At 43.7% G+C, this 25,447-nt stretch overlaps 1 protein-coding gene across 1 annotated transcript in view; it reads right to left on the bottom strand.

Moving 5' to 3' along the window:
• Nucleotides 1–2,066: 2,066 nt before the first annotated feature.
• DLGAP3 (DLG associated protein 3) overlaps nt 2,067–25,447 on the bottom strand; it is a gene marked incomplete at both ends in the record, with an annotated part of 48,119 nt that continues 24,738 nt past the window's right edge. Inside the window, 5 exons of the mRNA XM_083369742.1 lie at nt 2,067–2,285; nt 8,163–8,306; nt 9,326–9,417; nt 11,883–12,307; nt 14,746–14,831. Coding sequence (XP_083225868.1) covers nt 2,067–2,285; nt 8,163–8,306; nt 9,326–9,417; nt 11,883–12,307; nt 14,746–14,831 — 966 coding nt within the window. The remainder of the gene's footprint in view (nt 2,286–8,162; nt 8,307–9,325; nt 9,418–11,882; nt 12,308–14,745; nt 14,832–25,447) is intronic.

The following is a 25,447-nucleotide window of genomic DNA, read 5'->3' as shown; positions in this document are numbered from 1 at the left end:
AGCCCTAAATCCACAAGTCTCAATTAGTAATACAACATAATCCCAGCATTCAAAAATTCTTTCCAGGAAGTCTCATGGAACGAGGTCACAAAGTCACCCTCAGCAACTTGGTCTTGTCATTGATCTTGTTTTTTTGTTTTAAATAGAGGAGAGTAAGGATCAGTCTTGTCACTGTCTGTATACTGATGCTGTTTTAAATATCCATGAACTGACTTACTGATTTTCATTGCATTAGCCTAGTGGCTGTCAGAACTCCTGGTTCTGCTTGGGAATGTCTACCAAATAAGCTTATTCAACCTTGATAAATCATCTCTTCCCATGTGGAATTGATGGGCACAATTTACTCGTTTGTTCTAAGATGGGACTTCCACTGTCTGGTGTCCTTCGCTAATTCTCAGCCATTGTGGCTAATAGGAATTGAAGTCCAACATATTTGAAATTCTCCAGTTGTAGGAACTGAAGTCTAACTTCCTGAAACTAAGTTTGGAAAATCTTATCTAGGACATACGTTGCAGAAAGTAATTCTAAGGAGTAAAAACTCTGGCCAGTGCCCCACGTGAAGGAACTGAGCATCTTAGACCACTGATAACTTTTCAACGTGGTTTCAACAGCACACAGTTAATATGGAGTGATTCCCTGAAGATGAGAAATCTCATATTTCATTGCTTGTGAGCTATGTATCTCTAGCTAACATTTTAACTCATCCCACCCCAATTTGCTGGACTGCAACTCCCCCTTTCCCCTAATTATTGTGGTTGGACATGCTGCGAATTGTACTCCAGTTCATCAAGAGAACACCTGATGGGAAAAACTGCCTTAGATTTATCCTGGGCCATTTGAGTGTTTCCAAGTGGCAGGCTACTAGAACTATCGACTTAATATGAGAACGTAACCCTTCATTTTTTTCTCCTTAGTGAATTTCCAGTGATTCTTTTGAAAAGCTCAGTTTGGCCCTAGCATAACATAAAAGAATTATGAATGGAAGACATTTTTAGGAAGGGCCCCTGGAAAAATCCACGAATGAGGCACAAGCATGGCCCTCTCTGAAAACATCCCTCAGTCTTCTTAGAGATTCTACTATTCTAGATCTTGTTTGAACTCTCACCAACAACTTCCTTCTTGAATAGCAAAATCATGGCTTTCTGTCTGGGCCACAGGTCCCTTCTGATGCACATGATCAGATATTGGTCCCTTGAGGGGGCACCACTAACCCTTTAATGTCAAATAACATTCTGAACTCTCCTACCCTGGAATCCCCCCCCCCTTTTTTGAAATTTTCTCTAGAAGTTTTATCCCGAAGGCTCCTTGGAAAACCACGGTGACATGCCAAGATTCACCAGAACACTGATCTGTTGACCTCACCACTATGTAAGACTTGGTTTGCTTGCTGACAATCCCAGCTCGAGACATTTGTGAGTGGGTGGAAACTGAGAGAGATTTTTGTATGGTTTGTGCACGTGAGTGGTGAGAAGGGGTCTGCTGATATGGAAGGGAGGAGGGTCTCCTGAGGAGACGAGAAGCTCTCGCCATCAGAAACACAGCTGTGGTCTTGGGGGCAGATTCTGCCCTTTCGGTTATATTTATAGAAGTACATATACATATATATTTTTTTTATATAAATATTGATGGGTCTAGAACCCACGGAGGTGGAGTGACAGAGTGGTGGGAGGGGGCCCGAGCCTGCAGGACAGTGAGAAAAGCTCATATACGGGGTTGATTTAAAGGGGAAGGGATAATGCCCACCGATGGAACAGGAGGCAAAGGGGATAAGAAGAGAAAGGGAAGGAGGTGAGGGTCTGGATGGATCCGAGGACAGCATGTGGTATAGGCTGGTTGTTGCCAAGTCCTGCTGAGAGGGATGAGTGAAAGGGCCAGAACCTCAGTTTTCTCAACTGTCTTGTATGAAGTTCATGGATTTCTCAGAAGTTCTTCTTCTTTTTAAAAAAAGTAGAGACCGGATAGATCCTTGTGTTTCTCTCTTGGAAGAAACCGTGGAACACAGCCAGCAGATCCCAGAATGCTGTGTGCTCTGCCTGGAGGAGGGTTAGAAAAGGTGGCCCCAGCCCTCACAGTCTGGTCTGGGCCTCTGGGATGTAGATCTCAATGCTGTCCGCACTCTCAGTAGCTGAGCTCTGGCGGAAGGAGGCAGCCCGCTTGGCCGCCAAGAGCCTCTTGCGAGCTTCCTGTCTCTGCCGGTCCACAGAGTCCAGAGATCGGTCCTTCACCGGGTGCAGCCGGGAGCGTGGTGGCTTCTTTGGTATCGGTGGAGGCACCTTCTTTTCCTCCTGCTACAGAGAGAGAGAGAGAGAGAGAGAGAGAGAGAGAGAGAGAGAGAGAGAGAGAGAGAGAGAGAGAGAGAGAGAGAGAGAGAGATGTGGAGAGAAAAGGTATAAGCCAGCTATAAGTAAAAAGGAGATATCTCTGAAAAGATTCCTGTGTCTTAGAAGACCAAATGTGGCCTCCAAGGAGAAGACAACTTCACAGAAGTCCACAATTAAGCTAGGCATGGATTTAGAAAACTCCTTCTGCACAGAATTCTTGAAAGATCCATAGCAGGTCATTTGTAGCCTTCATTGTTTTTTTGTAAAAATTAAAACATCATTAATGTTATTGATTCCTTGGAGTCTTGCGACTTCTTGGGTAATCACAGAATGGCATCCACTGCTAAGGTTGCTGATTCTACCTCTACCCCTTGCAAAATTCCTACAATTTGTGGATGTCTAAACTGGTGCTATAGACCAGTGTTTCTCAACCTTAGAGTCAGGCACAAACAATCGGACAGGGTAGAATTCAAACTAGCTACTTTATTGTTTTCGTGCCAACCCACCCACATTGTAATGATGTGTAGGTCATCCTAGACTTGAACGTGACTCTTGGTGATTCTGTATCCTGTATCACAAGTCCACCACTTTTAAACATCGGGTGGAGAGCACTGACCACATCATCATTTTGTCTTTTGTGACCACACCCTATGGACCACATGATTTTTGCAATTGCCATGCAGCTACGAAGGGTGGTTTTGCTTAGCTTCTGGGATCAGCCAAGGATGACTAAGTGGTGTTGCCTAGGAGAGCTGTGCGTATACAAATTTGTAATTTTATGCACATGTATTTATCACCAAGATGCTCTGATGGAAGGACTGATGTGCTTTAAAATGTATATTGACGTATTTCTGTCAACTTCGTTTGTGGCCCAACTGCATGCATTTTTATATGGTTGGTTCCCTAGAAATATTGCTTTTGTGCTGTAAAAGTTGTAGTTTTTGCCTGATGCATGAATGAACCTGGCAAGATTTGGTCTCTTGATCATTTTAACCCCTCTCTATTTAGAATATGGAATTACTCTAACAAAAGTGTGGGGTGTGATTTTGACAGGGCTGGTTTAACGATCTCTTTGTCCCTCTTTAGTTTTGCAGAAGTAATGCAGGAGTAGAGATATAGAAATGCAGATAAATGAAGAGCAAAGAAAGTTTTATTCTCACACTAAATCAACTTTCCATATCCTGGAGTTCCTGGGATGTTTTAGCCACACACTCTGGGAGTTAAGAAAATTTCTGTCCCAGCTCATCAGGATTATGGATGGTGAAGAAATTCAGGGTGTCTGCAAATAATCTAATTTCTCATTCTGTAGCCAACACACAAAACAAAATCTTTTCATTCAAAATTTACTGAATTTTGTAGTGAAGATTGTTTTTAAGGATAAGTGCACTTTAAGATAGATAGATAGATAGATAGATAGATAGATAGATAGATAGATAGATAGATAGATAGATAGATAGATGACAATAGATGGAGATGATAGATGATTGATAGATAGATAGAAAGAGATATTGATAGATTGATATAGATAGATAGACAGACAGACATAGACAGACAGACAGATATATGGATGGTATATACTGTAGATAGATGATATAGATAGACAATAGAAATAATAGAAATAATGATTGATAGATGATAGATGACAGACAGAAAAATAGCATAGATAGAGATAATAGATGGAGACCCTCAGGGGTCGGTCCTCTCGCCTCTCCTGTTCAACATCTACATGAAACCGCTGGGTGAGATCATTCGCAGCTTTGGAGTAGGGTACCATCAGTATGCTGATGACACCCAGCTTTTCATCTCAACTCCAAACAATATCAGTGATGCCCTCGACGTGATGTCCCGCTGCCTGAAAGCGGTCCGGGAATGGATGGGGAGGAACAGGCTTCAACTGAACCCGGACAAGACTGAATGGCTGTACGTACCGGCAAGCCAGGATATTCAGAACGTCCCATCCCTTAACATCGGGGACAAGTTACTACCCCCTGTTGATAGGGCCCACAACCTAGGTGTCCTCCTAGACTCGCAGCTCTCCCTGGAAGATCACATAGGAGCTGTGACCAAGGGGGCCTTCTCTCGGATTCGACTAGTTCGCCAACTACGGCCTTATCTGGACCTGGATGCCTTACGTACAGTCACCCATGCCCTTGTGACCTCTCGCCTAGACTACTGTAACGCTCTCTACATGGGGCTGCCCTTGAGATCCACTCGGAAGCTTCAACTGGTGCAAAGTGCAGCGGCACGGACACTCCTGGGAGCCTCCCGATACTCCTATATCACACCTCTCCTCCGTGCGCTGCACTGGCTTCCGGTTGCCTTCCGTGTGAAGTTCAAGGTGCTAACAATGACATACAAAGCCCTACATGGCATGGGTCCGGACTACCTACGGGAGCACCTTCTGCCAATGTCAGCACCCCTCCGTCCTGTGCGCTCCCACAGAGAGGGCCTCCTCAGGGTGCCACCGCTCAAGGAGTGTCGGCTGGTGGCCCCCAGGGGGAGGGCATTCTCAGTGGGTGCGCCAGCCCTCTGGAACAGCTTACCAACCGAAATCCGGATGGCCCCCGACCTCCGCACCTTCCGGCGCGATTTAAAAACTTTCCTGTTCCAGCAATCCGGCCTGGCATGATAGCTTTAATTGGGGGTCCCAGTTTGTTTTACTATTGTTTTTATTGTTCAATCTGTATCTCTTCCTTCCTCTGTACACCGCCCCGAGTCCCTCGGGAGAAGGGCGGTCTATAAAAACAAACAAACAAACAAACAAATAAATAAATAAATAAATAAATAAATAAATAAATAAATAATAGATAGATAGATAGATGATAACAGATGGAGATGATAGATGATTGATAGATAGAGAGAAAGAGATATTGATAGATTGATATAGATAGATAGACAGACAGACATAGACAGACAGACAGATATATGGATGGTATATACTGTAGATAGATGATAGAGATAGACAATAGAAATAATAGAAATAATGATTGATAGATGATAGATGACAGACAGAAAAATAGCATAGAGATAATAGATGGAGATGATAGATAGATAGATAGATAGATAGATAGATAGATAGATAGATAGAAGAGAGACAGACAGAGACTGATTCCCCATGAATGTATTTGTATCTATGTTCATTAAAATCATGTACAAAAAATGAATTAAGGTTAAGGTCACTTAGTTATTTGTAAAAATGACATATATTTGGAAGAATCCTGGCTTTCCGCATCCTTAACATGGAAGATGGGGAAGAAAGAGCTGTGTAAAGGATCTGGGCTTGAAATGGGCTTTCTGGCAATGCTGGAGGGGATGAAGCAGAAACACTAAAAGAGAGCAGACCTCTGTCTAGAGCCAATCCTGCCGGTCGGGCGTGCTGGCCCTAGTCTGGAAGAGCTTTAAAAAGAAATATGCACAGCTGTGAGTGGATGCATGGAAGGAGCTTGAGTGGCACACACGCGGACGCACGAGCGCAGACACTGAGGGAGAGAACAGATGCATTAAAACAAAACACATGGCAAAAATAAATAAATAAATAAAACAAATCTGGAACTTGTTTCTCAGCCAAATTCCGAGCTGTTCCCCATTTTCTATTTTCGGGAAGCTTGGCTGTTTTCTTCCTTCCTTTTTTTCTTTTTAAAATATAAGGAAAGAGAGCAAAGGTTCACTAAAAATGTCCAATTATTTTGCCGTGGCCAGCAACACAGCTTTACAGAGATCAGTGGAGTGGGGGGCGGGGGGCGGGGGAAGGAGGAAAACAGCCGTGATGGCTCTCTCTCAATTCTTTATCTCTTTTATGCTGAGCAAATCTCTCAGGACACCTGTGAGAAAAGGAAGCAGGAAGCCTCTGATGCATGTTTAACTGAGAGTTTGATTTATTTTTCTTTTCCTAAACTGGTACATCTTTAGGAGATGTGTCTTCATGGGAAAAAGTCCCTGGTACCATTAGAGCAGGGGTCTTCAAACTTGGCCCTTTTATGACTTGTGGACTTCAACTCCCAGAATTCCTCAGCCAGCATGGCTGGCTGAGGATTTCTGGGAGTTGAAGTCCACAAATCATAAAAGGGCCAAGTTTGAAGACCCCTGCATTAGAGTAACTGTAACAGGAACAATTTAACTGCCTTGGAAGAGACGTTGGAGGCCTTCTAGTCCAACCCCCTGCTCAAACAGGAGACTCTCTACCTTTCTGAATAAGGTCTTCCAGTCTCTTCTTAAAAACCTCCAGGGATGGAGCATCCACAATTTCTGGAGGCAAGTCGTTCCACTGATTCAGTGTTGTCATTCTCAGGAAATTTATCCTGAATTCTAAGTTGGATCTCCCTTTGAGAAGTTTCCATCCATTACTTTTGATCTTGCCCTCAGGTGCTTCAGAGAATAGGTCAACCCCCTCCTCTCTGCGGCAACCCCTAGCCCCTAACCCTAACCTTTAATCATATCCCCAACCCTAACCCGTAACCCTAACCCTAACCCTTAACCCTGACCCTTAACCCTTAACCCTTAACCCCAACCCTTAACCTGTAACCCTAACCCTTAACCCTAACCCTTAACCCTAACCCTTAAATCTAACCTTTAACCCTAACCCTAACCCTAACCCTAACCCTAACCCTAACCCTAACCCTTAACCCTTAACCCTTAACCCTTAACCCTAACCCTAATCCTAACCCTCACATATTGAAAAACTTAGATCAGGACCCCTAATCCTTCTCTTCATTAGATTACAGGTAGTCCTCGGCTTACAAAAGTTCATTTAATGACTGCTCAAAGTTACAATGGCATTGAAAAAAGTGACTTATGACCATTTCCCACACTTACGACTATTACTGCATCCCCACGGTCACATAAATGAAATTTGGATGCTTGTCAACTGATTCATATTTAGGATGGTTGCAGTGGGCCAGAGTCACATGATTGCCTTTTTCATCCTTCTGACAAGCAAAGTCAATGGGAAAGCCAGATTCGCCTAACACCCACGTTACTAGCTTAACAACTGTAGTGATTCACTTAACAACTGTAGCAAGAAAGGCAGTCAAATAGGGCAAAATTCACTTAACAAATGTTTCACTTAGCAACAGAAATGTTGGACTCAATTCTGATCATAAACCGAGGACTACCTCTACACTACAGCCACACACATATCCAGTTCCTGCAACTGTTCATCGTAGGGGGTCCCCATTTTGGAGAATTCATAGGAAAGACCCCAGTGCAGCAAGCTGCCACTCTGGGTTTGTGAGCAAAAGAAGCTCAAGGCTGTTACTTTATTGGTGGGGCGAGCAGAGGAAGCTGCTCTTGGGAGGGTGGTTTTCTGGGAAACATCCATTGGTCTGCAGCTTCCCTGGCTGTTTATGCTTCCCAGTTTGAAAAGGTTTGGTGGAAGTACTTCTGGCTGAAGGTCATTCCTAGGAAGAATGAGAAGCCGGGCAGGCCGCTGACTTAGAGAACCTTCTGTGAAATGCAAGCTAGGACCTTCACACGGACCGAATCATTGCCTCATACATAGCCACAGTCCATCTGACTCTTCTCTACTCGGACAGAAATTTCAAATTTCAAAAGCAGACTTACTTTCATCAGACTGAAGAAGAGCCAGTAGATAAGCAAAGAAACACAGGTGACTTAGAGAACTTCCTGCTAAATGCAAGCTAGGACCTTCACACGGACCTGTTCATTGCCTCTTACATAGCCACAGTCCACCCAACTCTTTTCTACTTGGACAGAAATTTCAGAAGCAAACTTACTTTCATCAGACTGACAAGAGCCAGTAGGGTCAGCAAAGGAATATGGACAAAGGGTTGGGTTTTTTTGTATCATCTTATCCCATCCCCTTCCTCTTTTTTTTTTTTTTACCTTGGCCTCAATGGGCTTCCACCCGTTAGCTTTGAGTTGCTGAAGTTCGGCAAACTTCATGCTGACATCCTCAATTGAGAGCTGCAGGAGATCCCAGAATCCAGCCAGATCCTGGAAAGTGGGCATGGGGAAAGCATTTGGATCCTGCCGGGAAGAAAATGAAAAGGAGAAATGTTTAGAGGATGGGGGCAGAATCAGATCTGGTCTGCTGCGAGAGTGATTGCAGGATGTGGGCAAAAATATGGAGAGGGCATTCTTGAAGGCAAGATCAAAAGTTGGCCTGTTTCCCCCCCCCCCCCCCAGTGTGTGGAGCTTCAAATGCATGGGTGTGGCTGATATGTTGACTTTTGGGCCATACCCTGTAGACCAGTGATAGCGAACCTTTTAGAGACCAAGTGCCCAAACTGCAACCCAAAACCCACTTATTTATCACTGGGTGCCAGGTGGGCGTGGCCTACTGGGTGGGCGTGGCTGTAGTGGTCATGGAAGATTGGATGGGTGTGACCAAGGTGGGTGTGGTCACCTCAATGTCGCTCGTGAGGAGGGACACCTGTGGGGGGGTGGCTGGTTGAAGAGGGACAGTTGCCACCTCCAAGGCATGGTGCGGGTGCCCACAGAGAGCTCTCTGAGTGCCACCTCTGGCACCCGTGCCATAGGTTCCCCACCACTGCTGTAGACATTCCTGGTCTTCTGGGAACTGAAGTTTAAGCACATCCAGAAGACGACACTTTGCCCATTTCTGGTTCAGTACGGCATATGGCAGTTTCAGTGACAGCTCAGTGTCTACTGTAAAATCGTGCCCAGGGAAAACTGGCTGAACTCACAGGTGGCATGGACACGCTTTACAACTCCCTATTTTCTTCCAAAATCTCAGAAGGTGGCAGCACCAGATTGACCGTGGGTAGATTGAAACATAAGGAGGAGCCACCAGGAATTCAGGGTTAGAGGTCAAACCAACCAACTCAGAAGAAATTTGTGGCAAGCTGTTATTGCATTGTTGCCAAAAAAAAGTCTCTGTACATGACCACGAAGTCACCAGAAAATGAATTCTTGGAGAAAGCTGGACCTTTTTTTTTTTAACCGCTCCAAATTTGGAAGGCATGTTAAGAAAACCTATTTATATATCATATAAATATGTAACATATATCAAATCTTCCCCTCACCATATTTTGCTGGCAGAGTCGGTAAAACTGCTGGACTTTCTGGCTCATCAGCAGCTGAGCACTGCCAACTGCACTACGGATCTTCTCAAGAACTGGACAGGAACAAGGTAAAGCAAGAAAATCAATGGAAAAAGTCAGCATTGGGATAAATTTGAAGTCTGCTCTGTACTTGTTCCTCTGCGCGACGAATCAGCACAAGAGTCTCCAACCTTGGTAACTTTATGACTTTAGGGCAAACGGGCTATAACAGGGGTCTTCAAACTTGGCCCTTCTATGACTTGTGGATTTCAACTCCCAGAATTCCTCAGCTCTCCATGTTGGCTGAGGAATTCTGAGTATTGAAGTCCACAAATTGTAAAGTTGCCAAGGCTGGGGACCCCTGAATGACACTGCATAAGATTTTGCATTTAAAGAGCAATTTTTTTTAAGACAAGGCAACCCCTGTTGGGAGAAGCTTATTAATGATGGAGTTGAAACAAGCTAATTCTTTGGAAAACTGACATTTACGATAGGCAAAAAGCCCCTTAATTTGGCATCAACGGCAGTTTTCCTCCAGACGCAAATAACTTCATAGGAGGTTCCCTCCTCCCATCTAAATGGCTGAAAGAATTAAATCCCTCTCCCCTTTTCCATGCTTGCTGCTATCTGGGGAACATCCTGCCCCATGCATTCTATTTCCACGTTTCAAAGATACCATGTTAATTACAAGAGATCAAGGGCATATTTGAATGATCCCCCAGGAATGGGAAAAAAAATCTCTACCTATTATTATACATTTCTATATGAACCTTCCAGTTGCTTTTCTATTTATGTGTTATTAAGACAACCTATGAAAAATTAGGCTAAGCATGAATAGAATAGTTGGGTGGGTTTCCTTTTATGTAGTATGTTGGCTTAGTTTAGTGAGTGAACTCACTTCTACCCAAAGTAGGAAAGGGGACAGGAGGTCTGAACAAATGTGGAATTGTTCTTCCTGCAACCAATAGTATCTCTCTCTCTCTCTCTCTCTCTCTCTGTATCTCTCTCTCTCTCTCTCTCTCTCTCTGTGTGTGTGTGTGTGTGTGTGTGTGTGTGAGAGAGAGAGAGAGAGAGAGAGAGAGAAGGCAGGGCACAGTTTCAATCACATGATCCAGTTGCCATCTTGGCTTTTTTTTACTTTATTTGTGATAGCCTTCTCTATGTTCAACCCTCTCTCTTTCCTGGCTCACAGTTAAGGTTTATGAATTTCTAGAAGTAAGCAGATCATCCATCCCTGAGATAAAGCAATAATGCTAATGCTAATACTATCACCAGACAACTTCTGCCAATCCCAGGTCCTTGGGAAGAACTCAAATGATGGGTAAAATGCCAAATCCAATCTAAACATCTGGCTGACTGTATGACGAACCATGATGCATATGAAAGATGTGCCAAAACCTGTCGTGCACTTTCTCCAGCATGTTCTGCTTTCTACCTCAAGATACTTGAGAATACCTTAATTTCACTTGGAGGTTTTTCTTAAAGCTAACTTTATTATTGGATGAGGGAGAGGAGGCAACATTTGCTGCTGCTGTTTACCATGATGTATCTTTCTATCCCTCTGAAACCACTGTGGGGTTCCATTCTTCCCAGTCAGGAAAAGTTTCATGAAAGAGTTTCTCTTCCTTGAGATCAAATCAATGCATAGATCAAATCAATGCATAGAAAGCCAGGCTGATGGTGGTTCTCCGGAGAGTTGGTTCTACCAGTCAGACAGGACCCTCAAACACCTTCTTAATGCAGGCAGTCCTCAACTTACAACAGTAACCAGGTCCAGAATTATGATCATAAGTTGTGTCAATTACTAAGCAGGTCATGACCGACTGGATTTACAACCTGTTTTGTGGTGTTTGTTAAGTGAATCACCATGGTCGCTAAGCAAATTCACGGTCATTACATGAGTGCCATGGTTGTTCAACAAATCTATGATCTGCAATGGGTGTATTTTGCTGAAACTGTGGTCAAAATTGTTATAAATTGCAGTCATGTGACCGTGGGATCCTGCCAAGATCCGTAAATGTGAATGTAAATGGTTTCCAAGTGCCCAAAATGGGATCATGTGACTGCAGGGGCCCCTTGGTCACCAGAACATCAAATCCAGATCATAAATACCATTTTGGGGATCTGTCATAACTTTGAATGGTCATTAAATGGCTGGTTGTAACTTGAGGACAATCTGTAATCAAGTAAATGAAGGAATTTCAAGAGGAATTCATGGATGTACTCTTCCCTTATAAAAGTGTTTTTGAACAGCAAAGTCTTTATGTAACGCGAGGGTGACTATTTCTGTAGCTCTTCCCGATATTTTCTATAATCTAAAAGCGATTTGAAATGCAACACCTACTTATGGCTTTTGATTTATCAGTCTAACTCTAAATGTTGGATGCTACTCATTGCAACCATCATTTCGTTCTCTAGTCAGGTATTAATTTCCTTGTCCAAAATATGTTCAGCCACAGAGCCCTACAGCTTGGCTTGCGCCCAGCGACAGTACAGATGGAGCTGCCCAACCTCCTCCTGGCCCTGGAGACGGACTCACTCTCTTCTGGCAGATCGTAATCTTCGGCCTCCAGTTCCATCTGCTGGCACCAGGCTTCCATCTTTTCTACCTCAGCCTGCAATAACTTGATGAACCACTCGCCATCCCGGTGGCAAGGTGACGCTCGGCCAGAATCCGGCAGGCTCCGGGAGCCTCGGTCCATCCAGGACTCCTGTCGCGGCACTTCCACCGTGTCGTATTGCATCTGGTAGTCCTCCCGATAGGCCCATTGCCCTTGCGTGTGAACTGTTTTGTAGACGGAATATTGCCGTGTGGACTCAGGCTCGGAGGAGTGCCGCTGGAAGGAACGTCCAAACTGGAGAGCCTTATCCTCGGTGGCCACGGCCAGCCCAGCCAAGCCTTCAAGCTCTAAGTCAGCCTGCACACCTGCTGTCACGCTGTTGGACCGCTTGAACCGAGCACGCCTAAGACGAAGAGGAGAAAGGATTAGATTTTCCTGTGTGATGGAATAGAGTAGGGAGGTGGATTCTCAGGAGTGAGGGGCTGCATTCCAGAGGAGTAGGAGGCAACTCAGCCCAGATATTCTGTGTGAGAGAAAGCATTTTGTTCCCAAAGATGCAGATGGTAGAGTGTTTAGTCTGGCAAGATTCTGTCTATAGGTTTGGGAACAATAAAGAACTTAGTTTGGAAGAATCACACGTCATTCTTGGTTCGGGGCCTGACACCCTGGTATTCTGTAATGCAAAGCAATTCACTGGAGAGAGGGTTGATCCACTTAGCTCAGTAGGTTCTACTTTGACCATGAAGTTGAGTCATCTGGAACAACTGTTTTTTCCAATTGTACAAAACATTCTCACTCATATATGTAGCCTTTGGAAACTGCATGTTACAAAGTTCTTTCTCAACTATTGAGAGCCATAAAAACCTGAGGATGATTCAGCGACCTTACCAGAGAGAATAAGGCTAGAATGCTAAGCCCCTCTTTGTGACTGATGGTCAAAATATATTACAGAGATGGGCATGCGAAATGGGAAGCCTGGCATGGATTTTTTATTATTATTATTATTATTATTATTATTATTATTATTATTATTATTATTATTATTATTATTATTATTATTATTATTATTATTAATTATCTTGGAACATGTCAGTTTTCTCCTGGAATGTGCCAAACTGTGCAATCCAGAGATGGTTTATTAGTTCTAGATGTTCACTGATTGACACAGGAAGTGGTTTATGGTTTCCAGAGGTTCTTCATCTTTGAAACTGAACGATATGAACAGTTTCCTTTCCCAGCCAATCTACTTCTCCAACTATATGAACTACTTTGGAGCCCAAGAATTAGAATGTCAATTATACGTGGAACTTCGGGCAGCAGTGTCTTTTACATCCAGTATGACAATTTTAGGATGCAACGTACAGTACATCTCTTTCTGCAACAAAGCTACTGGGGCCCCAGAGGCAGGAACAAGAGTTAGGGAAACCTTCAACAAGCAGGAACAAATTCCATGCCTTCTTGTTTGAGCATCAAACTCCCTTGCGTTTCCTGGCCTGTTTCTATGGCAACCAGTGTTGGATGGATGCTAGAGGACCAAAGAGAGATTGAGTGCAGCAGAAGACGTGCTGGCCAATTACTCACTGGAAGAAGAAATGGGATATCTGACTAGGAACTTTGAAATTCAAGGGTTTGTGTGGCGAATGGCAGGGATATCAGGTCAGACAGTCCCCAAAATATTATAAATCTGAGTTTCTGGCTTGAGTGCTTATTCTTCTTTCAGAGTCAAGAGTGCTCCATTCCAGGACTAATGAGTCTCTGCTCATTCCCATGCTACACAGGTAGTCCTCGACTTAAAACAGTTCATTTAGTTCAAAGTTACAACGGCATTGAAAAAAGTGACTTATGACTGTTTTTCACATTTACAACCATTGCTGCATCGCCGTGGTCACGTGATAAAAATTCAAATGCTTGGCAACTGATTCATATTGATGAGAGTTGCAGTGTCTTGGGGGGGCATGCGATCCCCTTTTGCGGTCTTCTGACAAGCCAAGTCAATGGGGATGCCAGATTCACTTAAACACCATGCGACTAATTTAACAATTACGGTGATTCATTTAACAATGGTGGCAAGAAAGGTTGCAAAATGGGGCAACACTCACTGAACAATTGTCTCGCTTAGTAACAGAAATCTTGGATTCAATTGTGGTTGTAAGTTGAGGACTACCTCTATTTGATTGTCCCAAGCCTGTATGTAGGGTCTTGCACAACACTATGATATCCCATCTATCATTTTCATGGTTGCTGCCAGGTGCAAGAAATTGGGAACCAGGGTGTTTCAAATGAGTACAGGTTTATTCCGTGCTATCCATAAACGAGAATCTGAACTACTAGTGGTCAAGAAAAATTGGTAGTAGATAAGAGTCAACAGAATTCAAGGGGGACTCAACTTAGATCTCTTGTAAGCCTGAAGGGACTCCAAATAATGACATATTTGACCCCTCATTTCAGCTCAGCCTGGTCACTTCCTACACTGGCATTATCGTAAAAAAAGATGTTGAGACTCTAGAAAGAGTGCAGAGAAGAGCAACCAAGATAGTTAGGGGAATAGAAGCTAAAACATATGAAGAACGGTTGCAGGAATTGGGCATGTCTAGTTTAATGAAGAGAAGGTGTGCCAAGGTTGAGAAACATTGGACTTATAGCTTTGCTTTCTGGAAATTTTGCCTTGCAAATACTGACCTGGGGGAAGACAATATGGCTGACAAGTTTTTGCATTAATGCAGGAGACTGTGGCATGATGTCTCTGTGTTTGTGTTTGTGTTTGTGTTTGTGTGTGTGTGTGTGTGCGTGCGTGCACGGGAAGAGACGCAGACATTGAGAAGCATGCTTAACCAGCCATACCGTTTATCTTCTTCCACTTGAACACCAATAGAGTGGAACTCTCGACAGCTTCGGCTTTCGGTGTCAGAATCGGATATGGTTTCCACCTTCCGGGGAAGGGAAAGAAGACAGCAAGAAGGAAAAAAAAGAAGTTGATTAATGGATCCGTAAGAAAACTTAATTAGCGGAACAGAGGAGAGGTGGGTAGCTGCTTAAGAAAGAAAGTTTATTAATAGAACCAAAAAAAAAAGAGAAAAAGAATTGAGACTTAACAAGCATAATCCTGATAGTCCTCAGCTTATCATCACAATTAGGACCAGAATTTCTGTGGCTAAGCAAGGCAGTTGTTAAATGGATCGTGCCTGATTTTAAGATCTTTTGTGCCACCTTTTTTAAGTGACCCGTTGCATTTGTTAAACGAGCCTCATGGTCATTAAACGAATCTGACTTCCCCCATTGACTTTGCTTGTCGAAAGTCATCTGGAAAGGTCACAAATGGTGATCACGTAGCTCCAGGAAACTGTAACCATTGTAAACATGTGTTTGCCAAGTGCCCAAACTTTGATCGTGTGGTGGTGGGGATGTTGTGATGGTTATAAGTGCGAGGACCAGTCGTAAATAATTTTTTTCCCGGGCCAAACAGACGCTAAATGAATGGTTGCGAGTTGAGGACTGCCTGTAGAAGATTTGACAAGGGAATTTTAAAAAAGAAAGAAGCAAAGAAGTGAAATTGGTAAGTGAAGGAAACACATTTTTTTTTAAAAAAAATCACGAAGCTGAACTAAAGAGGAAGATAAAGGAATTATAAAAATGTAGGGAGAACAAATTAAGGAAAGGAAGAGAGCTAGTCCAGGAAAGGTCGCTAAGTACTGAGGTAAATAGCAGAGAGAATAAAAGGAGAACTAAAGATAGATGGGAAAAAATGAAAAGATCTCGAGATGAAAAAACACAAGACATAATTGAGAGAACTGTTTTTTTTATTTTAATCCCATTTATATCCCGCCCTTCTCCAAAGACTCAGGGCGGCTTACAATCTAAGAAGCACAAATCAATGTGCTTAGCAGTAGCCTTCATTCTATGTATATGCCTGCTTATTAGGGCTTTCACACACACCCCAAGCGGCATTTTTACAAAGTCAGCTTAATTGCCCCCAACAATCTGGGTCCTCATTTTACCTACCTCGGAAGGATGGAAGGCTGAGTCAACCTGGAGCCTGGTGGGACTTGAACCTGCACTAATTGCAGGCAGCTGGTGTTACTTAAGGAGGCATTAGCCCACCGCTCCACCAAGGCTCTTTTTGTTTGAATCCCATGAGGGGAAAAAAAATAGATAAGGACAAAGAAAAGGAATGAATGAAGGCAAAGCGTGGCCAGATTGTGCGAACAGATAGTTCACTTTAAAAAAATGAGGGTAGCTTGGTGGGAAAAAAACTTCAAACAGGAGAAAGGAGAAGAAAACAAAAATGACGGATGTCCCAAAGGTGCTTTTTCAAAAGCTTTTTCTTGGTTTTTCCTTGAAGACGTTTTGCCTCTCACCCAAGAAGCTTCTTCAGCTCTGACTGGATGGTGTGGAATGGAAGGATTTATATTCCTTGCAGACATCCTTCCATTCTTCCATTCCCCACCATCCAGTCAGAACTGAAGAAGCTTCTTGGATGAGGAGCGAAACATCTTCAAGGAAAAACCCAGAAAATCCAGTTGCCTTTTGAAAAAGCACTGTTAAATAGTGGGTTCTTTGGTGCAGGAATGAAGACGCGTAACTGAGTAGAGGGCTAACGGATAGTTTATTTCGTGCAGAAACTGTACTGGGGAAATGGCTGCAACTAGCCGCAATACATAGTCTAGCCCCTAGGTGGCAGCCAATAGGTTTGAATCAACCATTGCCACCTGGAGATAGCCAATTGCAGCACAGGAGACTTGTAGTCTGGGTTGCTGGAGAGCCGTTAGCTGCTCCAGCAACTCACGTGGTATTCCTCAAGAGCCCAGTACATAATACCCCCTCCCCTCTTAGAACAGACCATAATAGCACCAATTAGTCTCAACAATTGTCAAGACTCATTATCCAAACACACTAAAGTAAAAGTGATAATAATAATAATAAAAAACAAAAAACAATGTAGGTTACAATGTTATCAAACAACGTCTGAATGAATAGGCTTCAAAGATGGCAATTTTAGACAATTACATAATAGCACTAGATTCTGTAGTATAGTGGCAAACAGGAATTACAACAATATATAGCTCTTTATTTTACAATGTAATCTGCCAGATATGAAGGAGGCTTGTGTGCCCTAGAGGAACATCTCAGAGTTCCCATCACTTTGTGTTCTACCAGCTTACCCAGTGGGCTGGGTAGGCTTGTGTCCCTTTGTGCTCCTGAGTCAAGGGGATTTGATGCACTCTGGCTGGCCTCTGCAGGTTGGCCCACCCCAGAGTCAGACTGTTCGGCAGAATAGGCACAGCGGTTGCTGAAGTTCGGTTGGCTTGCTCCTTCAGGGGATCCATGTTGCTCCGGTTCCACCTCAGTTAAGAAGGAAAAGTCCTGATAGTCCATGTGAGGACTGGCTTGGCCACAAGTTTGAGGACCTTGGGAGGGACTTATGATGCAGTCCTCACTTAGTGGCCATTCTGGAAACCGCTTCCTGAGCTGATCAATGTGTTGTCTGACAACTCACCCTCCCTCCAATCCCGCTTCATAAGATAAGGGTCTGGATGCCATGGTAATTTGACCAGGAACCCACAGATTCCCATGACCATAGTTCCTGGCCCAAACCCAATCGCCCATGTGCAGCCCCCTCGGGGGTTTTGGTCGAGAGGCTTCTGCTGCAACTCTATCTGGATGCAACCTGTCCAGTTTAGTGATCAAACGCCTCCCCCAGCGTAGTTCTGCAGGACTTTTGCCTTTAGCAGTGCAGGGCGTAGAATGCTGCCAGAGTAAAAAAATTGCCAATCTGTGATGCCAGTCACCTGTGATAATGCACTTGAGTGCTTCCTTTGTTGTCCTCACCATGCGTTCAGTTTGACCATTAGAAGATGGATGAAAAAGCGCAGACGTTGCATGTCTGATGAGATTAGCTCTAAGGAAGGCCTGAAATTCAGCAGCAGTGAATTGGGCCCCATTGTCTGAAACTAAGACATCTGGCAACCCATGTATGGCAAAGAGTTTTCTCAGCACCTGGATGGTTCTAGCAGTAGTCATGTTAGGAACTGAAATTACTTCCAGCCATTTGGAGTGGCTATCCACTACTATAAGGAAGAGCTGTCCCTGAAAGGGCCCAGCGTAGTCTATGTGAACCCTAGACCAGGGAGTGTGCATTTCCTCCCACCTGTGAACTGGAGCCTGTGGCATTTCAGGCCCAGATTGATGGCATGTATAACAACCATGGACTTGAGCCTCAATGTCCTTATCAAGGCCAGGTCACCAGAGGTAGCTTCTAGCTAAAGCTTTCATTCTGACAATGCCTGGATGGCCTTCATGTAATGATTGTAAAACCCTGTCTCTTAGAGAAGTGGGAATTATGACTCTGTTTCCCCATAAAATGCACCCTTTATGGGCAGATAACTCATGCCTCCTGACAAAATAGCTCTGAAATTCTGAGCCTGGACTTTTATCCAACCAGCCCATGTATACCCATGACAACACTCTACTAAGTATTTTATCTGTGGCAGTTTCAGCAGCAATGTCCCCTGCATGGAGGGGAAATTCAGGTATGTCCTGTATGGACAATATTCTAGCAGCTGGAGCCGGATCTGGATCCATTAGTGGCAGTGGTGGTCTGCTGAGGCCATCAGCATGGCCCATTTCCTTGCCTGGTTTGTGAATTAATTTAAAATTGTATGCAGATTGGAAAATAGACCATCTCAGCATTCTTGGAGAGAGTATGTGGGGGGTTTGTTTGTCTGTTGTGAAAAGTCCCAGCAGAGGTTTGTGGTCAGTGTAGACTGTGAAATCCCTGCCATATAAATAGTCATGGAATTTTTTTATTCCAGCAATGATGGCTAGGGCCTCTTTGTCAATCTGAGCATAGTTGTGCTCAGCAGAGGACAATGTCCTTGAGTAAAATGCTATAGGAATGTGTTTCCCATTTTTTTCTATGTGACTTAAAACTGCCCCCACCCCATAGGGAGATGCATCACATGCAAGACATACAGGTTTAGACTCTTTGTAGTGAGTTACAGTGGAGTTTTCTGACAATAGTGCTTTTAAGTCCTGGAAACTTTTTTCATGTACGTTAGTCTATTTCCATGGAGCTTTCTTATCTAGAAGCCTGTGGAGGGGCTCTGCTATTGTGGCCTTATGAGGTAGAAATGTGTGATAGAAGTTTAGGAGCCTCAAGAATGCTTGTAGCTCTCCTTTTGATTTGGGCCTAGGAGCCATTTTAATGGCCTTCACTTTAGAATCAGCAGGGTGAATGCCGTTAGCATCAATTCGGAAACCCAGGAATTCTGTTGAAGAAACCCCAATACTACGCTTATTCTTTTTTAATTTGAAGCCTGCTTCAAGAAGCCTCTGCAAGACAGCCCTGAGCCTACTGGCCAACACTTCTGGGGATTCCCCTGCAATAAGAACATCATCAAAATAAGGGCAGACGCCCTGAATACCCTTGAGTGTATGCTCCATGATTCCCTGAAAAATACCCGGTGCAACACTGACCCCAAACTGTAAGCATTTAATTTTGAAAGCCCCCTTGTGAGTCACGATCATTTGAGCCGCGGCTGTGGCCTCATCAACCGGCAATTGCTGATAGGCCTGTGCTAAATCAAGTTTAGGAAAAATAGTACCCCCTTGCAAGAAGGCTAAAATATGGTTGACTACTGGGACCAGGTAAGCGTGTTGCTTGAGGGCTTTATTTAGAGTGCATTTATAGTCAGCACAAATGCGAATTTCCCCATTGGCTTTAAGTGGAGTGACTATAGGAGTTTCCCACTCCCCACCATCAACAGGCTGTAACATGCCTTATTAATTTCAGAATCAATTTTATGTTTTAAGGCAAAGGGGACCCTATGAGGCTTAACCCTGATTGGAACTATGTTGGGATCTAGCTTAAATGAGATAGGCAGGCCTGTGTATGTTCCTAGGGTTGAATCAAAAACATCCACATATTCCTCGCATACTGACATGAGGTCTGTAGTTTGTGTCCGGTTTATGCCAGTAATCTGAATACCTAAGGCATTAAACCAATTGAGTCCAATGAGACTCGTTCTCTGGCCCCCTACCACTATTATATACAGGTGCCCCCAAAACCCTTTAAACTTTACCAATAAAGTGGCTTCTCCCTTAACTTTAACATGAGCATTTTGAAAGTCCATTAGGATTATATCTGAGGGTCTTAGTTTGGCCCAATTGTTACTGTGCCTACACACGAAGTTAAAAGTGTCTTGAGAAATAATTGAGATTGCAGAGCCAGAGTCCAATTCCATCTTACATGCAACTCCTTGTAGCTCTACCATGAACTGAAGTTTGGGTTTGAGGGGGCGTCAAGCCACGGTGCGGCATATGCTTCTACAGCTTCTGAAAAACCCCACACTAACTGGTCTCTGGGCTCCAGTACCTCTCCTAGTCGGTTCTTCCGACTGGTGTTTGGGTGGCCGGTCTTTCTGGTGGGCTCTGCAAACCACTGCGATGTGGCCTGTCCTTCCGCAAGCTCTGCATATGGCTGATCAAAATCTGCAATTGGCACGAAAATGGTTGCCGCTGCACCCCTTACATCTCGGTAAGAAAACTGTCTTGTAACTGTCCTCTTGCTGCTGGCTGTTGCGGTGTTGCGTGTTGGGTTGCTTTTGGAGTCAGTTGATTTTAGTTTCTTCTTCCTTGGAAGATTCTTGGGTGCATTTGGCATCCTCAAGGTGGACCGTTTCTTCAAACTTTGTCGATTTGGCGGGCTGTACTGTTTGAACTGTGCCCCCGGTGGCTTTGTTGGCCATCACCTCATCTTGTGCTTCAGAAAATGTTAAGTTTTGCCTAGCAAAGAGTCTCTGCTGAAGCGTTCTGTCCCGTAGGCTGCAGATGAGCTGGTCTCGTAGTCGCTCTTCTAAATTTGAAAATTTGCATAGGCGTGTGGCCTGCCTTAGGCCTGCTATGAATTCCAAAGCTGATTCACCGGGTAGCTGCACTCTTTGGTCGAACTTGAACCGCCAAGCCATTTCAGACATCTTGGACTGGAAATGCCCGGTTAGCTTCTTTTTGAGATCTGCGTAGAAGACCACTTCAATTGGTGTCAGCGCAAAAAGGTTCTCGGTCAAATCAAAGGTTGCTGGGCCGCACACGCAGAGTAGCGTTGCAGCCTTCAGTCCTTCTTCCGCGATCTGATTGGCCATGAGGTAGTTTTCTACTTGTGATAAATATGATGGCCATTCCTCCGGGTGTTTCACGTTGAATTCTCGCAGTTTTCCGACCTTTCTTGCTGGTTCCTGCATTCTTCCGAATCCTGCTTCCAGGGTCAGGGAATGAGTCCACTGAGTACGAGGTCGCTAGCGTAACTTGCTAGCTGACCTTGAGAGAGGTGGGGAGAAATGCCTTTTCCCTCCGGCGTGTGCTGCCTTTTCCTCGTAGACTTCAACTCTTTATTCAGTGAAGCAGGATCCCACCTTTGTCGCCACTGTTAAATAGCGGGTTCTTTGGCGCAGGAATGAAGATGCGTAACTGAGTAGAGGGTAATTCATAGTTTATTTCGTGCAGAAACTGTACTGGGGAAATGGCTGCAACTAGCCGCAATATATAGTCTAGCCCCTAGGCGTCAGCCAATAGGTTTGAATCAACCATTGCCGCCTGGAGATAGCCAATTGCAGCACAGGAGACTTGTAGTCTGGGTTGCTGGAGAGCCGTTAGCTTCTCCAGCAACCCACGTGGTATTCCTCAAGAGCCCAGTACATAACAAGCACCTTCAGGACAACCGTGACCTGGATGATGACTGAGAATCTCCGTAGACAAGAATGATGGATAAGTTAATTAAGTAATGGCATTTGAGGAGAAAAGCTATGGCTGGATATGACTGGAAACGGAGAGGAAATAAGAAGGAGAAACCTCTGTGGCAAAAGGGAATTTTGCGCTCAAATGCCCAAGTACAGAAGGAGTTTCAGATCAATTCTATGCAGAGATATGCAGAGCAATAATGAGTGGAGTTAAAACCTGGCCTAGCTTTGTGCTTCTCTTTCCAGATGCCTTGGTATTCAAAAGCACCCAGAGCTTATCACCAAGATGTTCCAGCATGTTTTGTGGAGTTGTGATTCCATAAATCTTCTTTCATCAAATGGAAAACTTTCCATCCAAAGTCTCATAGGGAGATAAGAAAGTAGCAGGCTGAGATTTAAATCCAGCTTCCACTGTGAAATTCCTGGGTGATCTCTCTTAGGCAGACTAATCAATCCATCATTCTCTCTCCCTCCTTTGCTGCAGATCAGGGATGTTTAACCATGGCACCTTTAAGACCTGTAGACTTCAACTCCCAGAATTCCCCAGCCAGGAGCTCTGGGAGTTGAAATCCACAAGTCTTGAAGTTGCCAAGGTTGGAATCCTCTGCCGTAGACTACAGTATGCTCTTAAATAAAATATTCAGGTATGAAAAGAGAGGACATAACACACAACATGACTTCATGTGTAAATAGTTTTCATTTGAAAACTGTGTCCTTGGAGAAGGTTATCAATGGTTTGTTTTTTCTGTTTCATTTGGGAATCACACGTCTGGCCACGGCAGTGGAAAATGGGCAAATGGGACCATGTTGATTGTCATTTCGAACCCCTTGTGGGGGGAGGAAAAAGGGATTTTACAAAGCTAGTTCCTGGGAGAAAGTTTAAAGTCTCCCCAGGCTGCTCATACTGGCATCAGTTAGAGACATTTCCCCTTCCCACAATACTTATGGAAAAGCCATTTCATGTACAGCCCCCAAAACCTGAATGGCTGTTCCCACATAATATGTGATTGTCAAATAAATCTTACTGCCTCAACCCACAATATATGCTAAGGTAAAAACACAGGTAGTCCCTGACGAACAACCGTCTGTTTAGTGACTGTTCGAAATTACAACAGCACTGAAAAATGGTGGATTTATAACTGGTCCTTGCACTTTCAACTATTTGCAGCATCCCTGCAGTTACAGCATCAGAATTATTATCCCTGGGAAATCGGCCTGTATTTACGGTGGTTGCAGAGCCCCAGGATCACGTGATTGTCATTTGTGACCTTCCCAGTTTTCTTCCAGCAAGCAAAGTTGATGGGCTAGCTGGATTTGCTTAACGACCACCTGATTCACTTAGGAACTGCAGCGATTCGTTTATCAACCGTGGCAAAAAAAAGGTCTTAAAATCAGGCACGGTTCATTTAATAACCACCTTGCTTAACAACAGAAATGTTGGGCCCAGTTATGGTTGTAAGTCGAAGTCCTGACATCACCCCACCCACCCAAGCTAATTGCTGCATTAATTCACTAAGCAAATATTGAACCATAAGCCAATTCTGTGCTTTGGTTTTCCTATAATACACTAATCCACAAAAGAATCAAACAAGGGAAAATGATCACTGCCTGAATACAGCTGCTGCATGGTGTGTGAACACAGCTAATAGCTGGTTTTTCACAAACACGGGCCACAAAGTGCCCGACCCCTCTTTTAGCCGCAAGTGCAAATGCACTTGTTAGTGTGTGATTTATGTGCACAAGAAGAGGTTTGTGGATTTTCATTTATTACAGAGCTTCCTTCAAGCAGCAGGAAGCAAACTGTTGAACTGGAATCCCATGAGGCTGCCGGGTGTCCAGAAGACGCTTGGTCCATTTTGGCAGAGCAACCCCAGAGTGGTGAGAAAAGGCTACCGGTGGCCATTGGGTCATAAGTGCACTTCTGTTGCCAAAAACAGAGGCCTGGTGAAGAAGCTGGCAGCTCCCCATGCCAGGAAAAGCCTTAATTGCCCAAACGTCTACCTGCTGGGCACTTCTTAATGCAACTGGCATCAGACTGGTTTAAAAGCAAAATGAAACACGAAGTAGAGATTCTAGAAGCTTGCAATTGTCTTGACTATGCTTGGAGCAGGTCCCGCAGAGGACTGGCACTGAAACAGTAAATAGGGTTTTTCAGACTCTCCAAATGGCATGAAAAATATCGGCGTCTTTTGCAGAACACAGCCCTGGATGGCTGAATCTTCGGAAGACTGGCGCAGAGGCTTAATTGATTCATCGGTGTCAGCTTGGAGTGGTTTGTTAAGTGTTGTCCCCACTGCTTTTGACGTTTTGACCTTGTCAAAAGCAACTGCACACCATGAAGTTGGATCAGACACTTCCTTTCCGCTTGTTTGCCCCCTCGGCTGAACCGCTTGGATACCCTTGTCTAAACTTCATTGAACCTCTCCCTGCAACACCTGGACGGATGCTAAGTGACAAAGCCTGCTAATGAAGGAGACGGCAGGGCAGGTGGCAGAAATGCATATTTAGAGGATGAATAAAAATGAGAAACAGTCCAAAGCGGGGCAGCTCTGGAAGGAGAGGGGACGGGTGTCAAAGAAGTGAGGACAATGGTTGCAGCTGCACAATAACAGTCTGATCTCCTTTTTATATGCAAAGCAATAAGCAGAGGATAGAGATAGAGGATAGTTATCGACAGGTGATATATATAGATTGATAGATGATAGAAATAGAGGGGAGATAGATAGATAGACAGACAGACAGACAGACACATAGAAGATAGATGATAGCTAGCTAGCTAGAGATAGATGGATGATAGATAGATAAATAGATAGGAGATAAATGATAATAGCTAGATAGGTGATAGTGATAGATAATAAATAGACAGACAGAAGATAGATGACAGATAGATAGATGATAATAGACAGATAAATAAATAGATGTGAGCACTGCTTTACAGATTCAGCTTTGCCTACCACTTCTGCAGTCTGGTTCTGAATGGGCTGCGGCACGCCTGTGGGCCAGGGACCAGGATTGGGGACTCCTGTGATAGATTAGATAGATAGATAGATAGATAGATAGATAGATAGATAGATAGATAGATAGATAGATAGACAGACAAACAGACAAATAGATGATAGGTGATAGATAGATAGATGATAATGATAAATATGACACGATAGATGATGGATTGAGATGGATAGATAGATAGACAGACAGACAGACAAATAGATGATAGGTGATAGTTAGATAGATGATAATGATAAATATGACACATGATAGATGATGGATTGAGATGGATAGATAGATAGATAGATAGATAGATAGATAGATAGATAGATAGATAGATAGACAGACAGACAAATAGATGATAGGTGATAGATAGATGATAATGATAAATATGACACATGATAGATGATGGATTGAGATGGATAGATAGATAGATAGATAGATAGATAGATAGATAGATAGATATAGATAGATAGACAGACAGACAGACAGACAAATAGATGATAGGTGATAGATAGATGATAATGATAAATATGACACATGATAGATGATGGATTGAGATGGATAGATAGATAGATAGATAGATAGATAGATAGATAGATAGATAGACAGACAGACAGACAGACAGACAAATAGATGATAGGTGATAGATAGATGATAATGATAAATATGACACATGATAGATGATGGATTGAGATGGATAGATAGATAGGTAGATAGATAGATAGATGATAGACAGACAGGCAGATAAATAGATGATAGATGATAGCTAGATAGATGATAATGATAAATGTATGACAGATGATGGATTGAGATAGACAGAC

Source organism: Vipera ursinii (genome assembly GCF_947247035.1).
Source record: "Vipera ursinii genome assembly, chromosome: 9".
NCBI classification, from domain to species: Eukaryota; Metazoa; Chordata; class Lepidosauria; order Squamata; family Viperidae; genus Vipera; species Vipera ursinii.
Note: the sequence above shows the minus strand (reverse complement) of the source record. Positions and strands in the feature narration are given on the sequence as shown.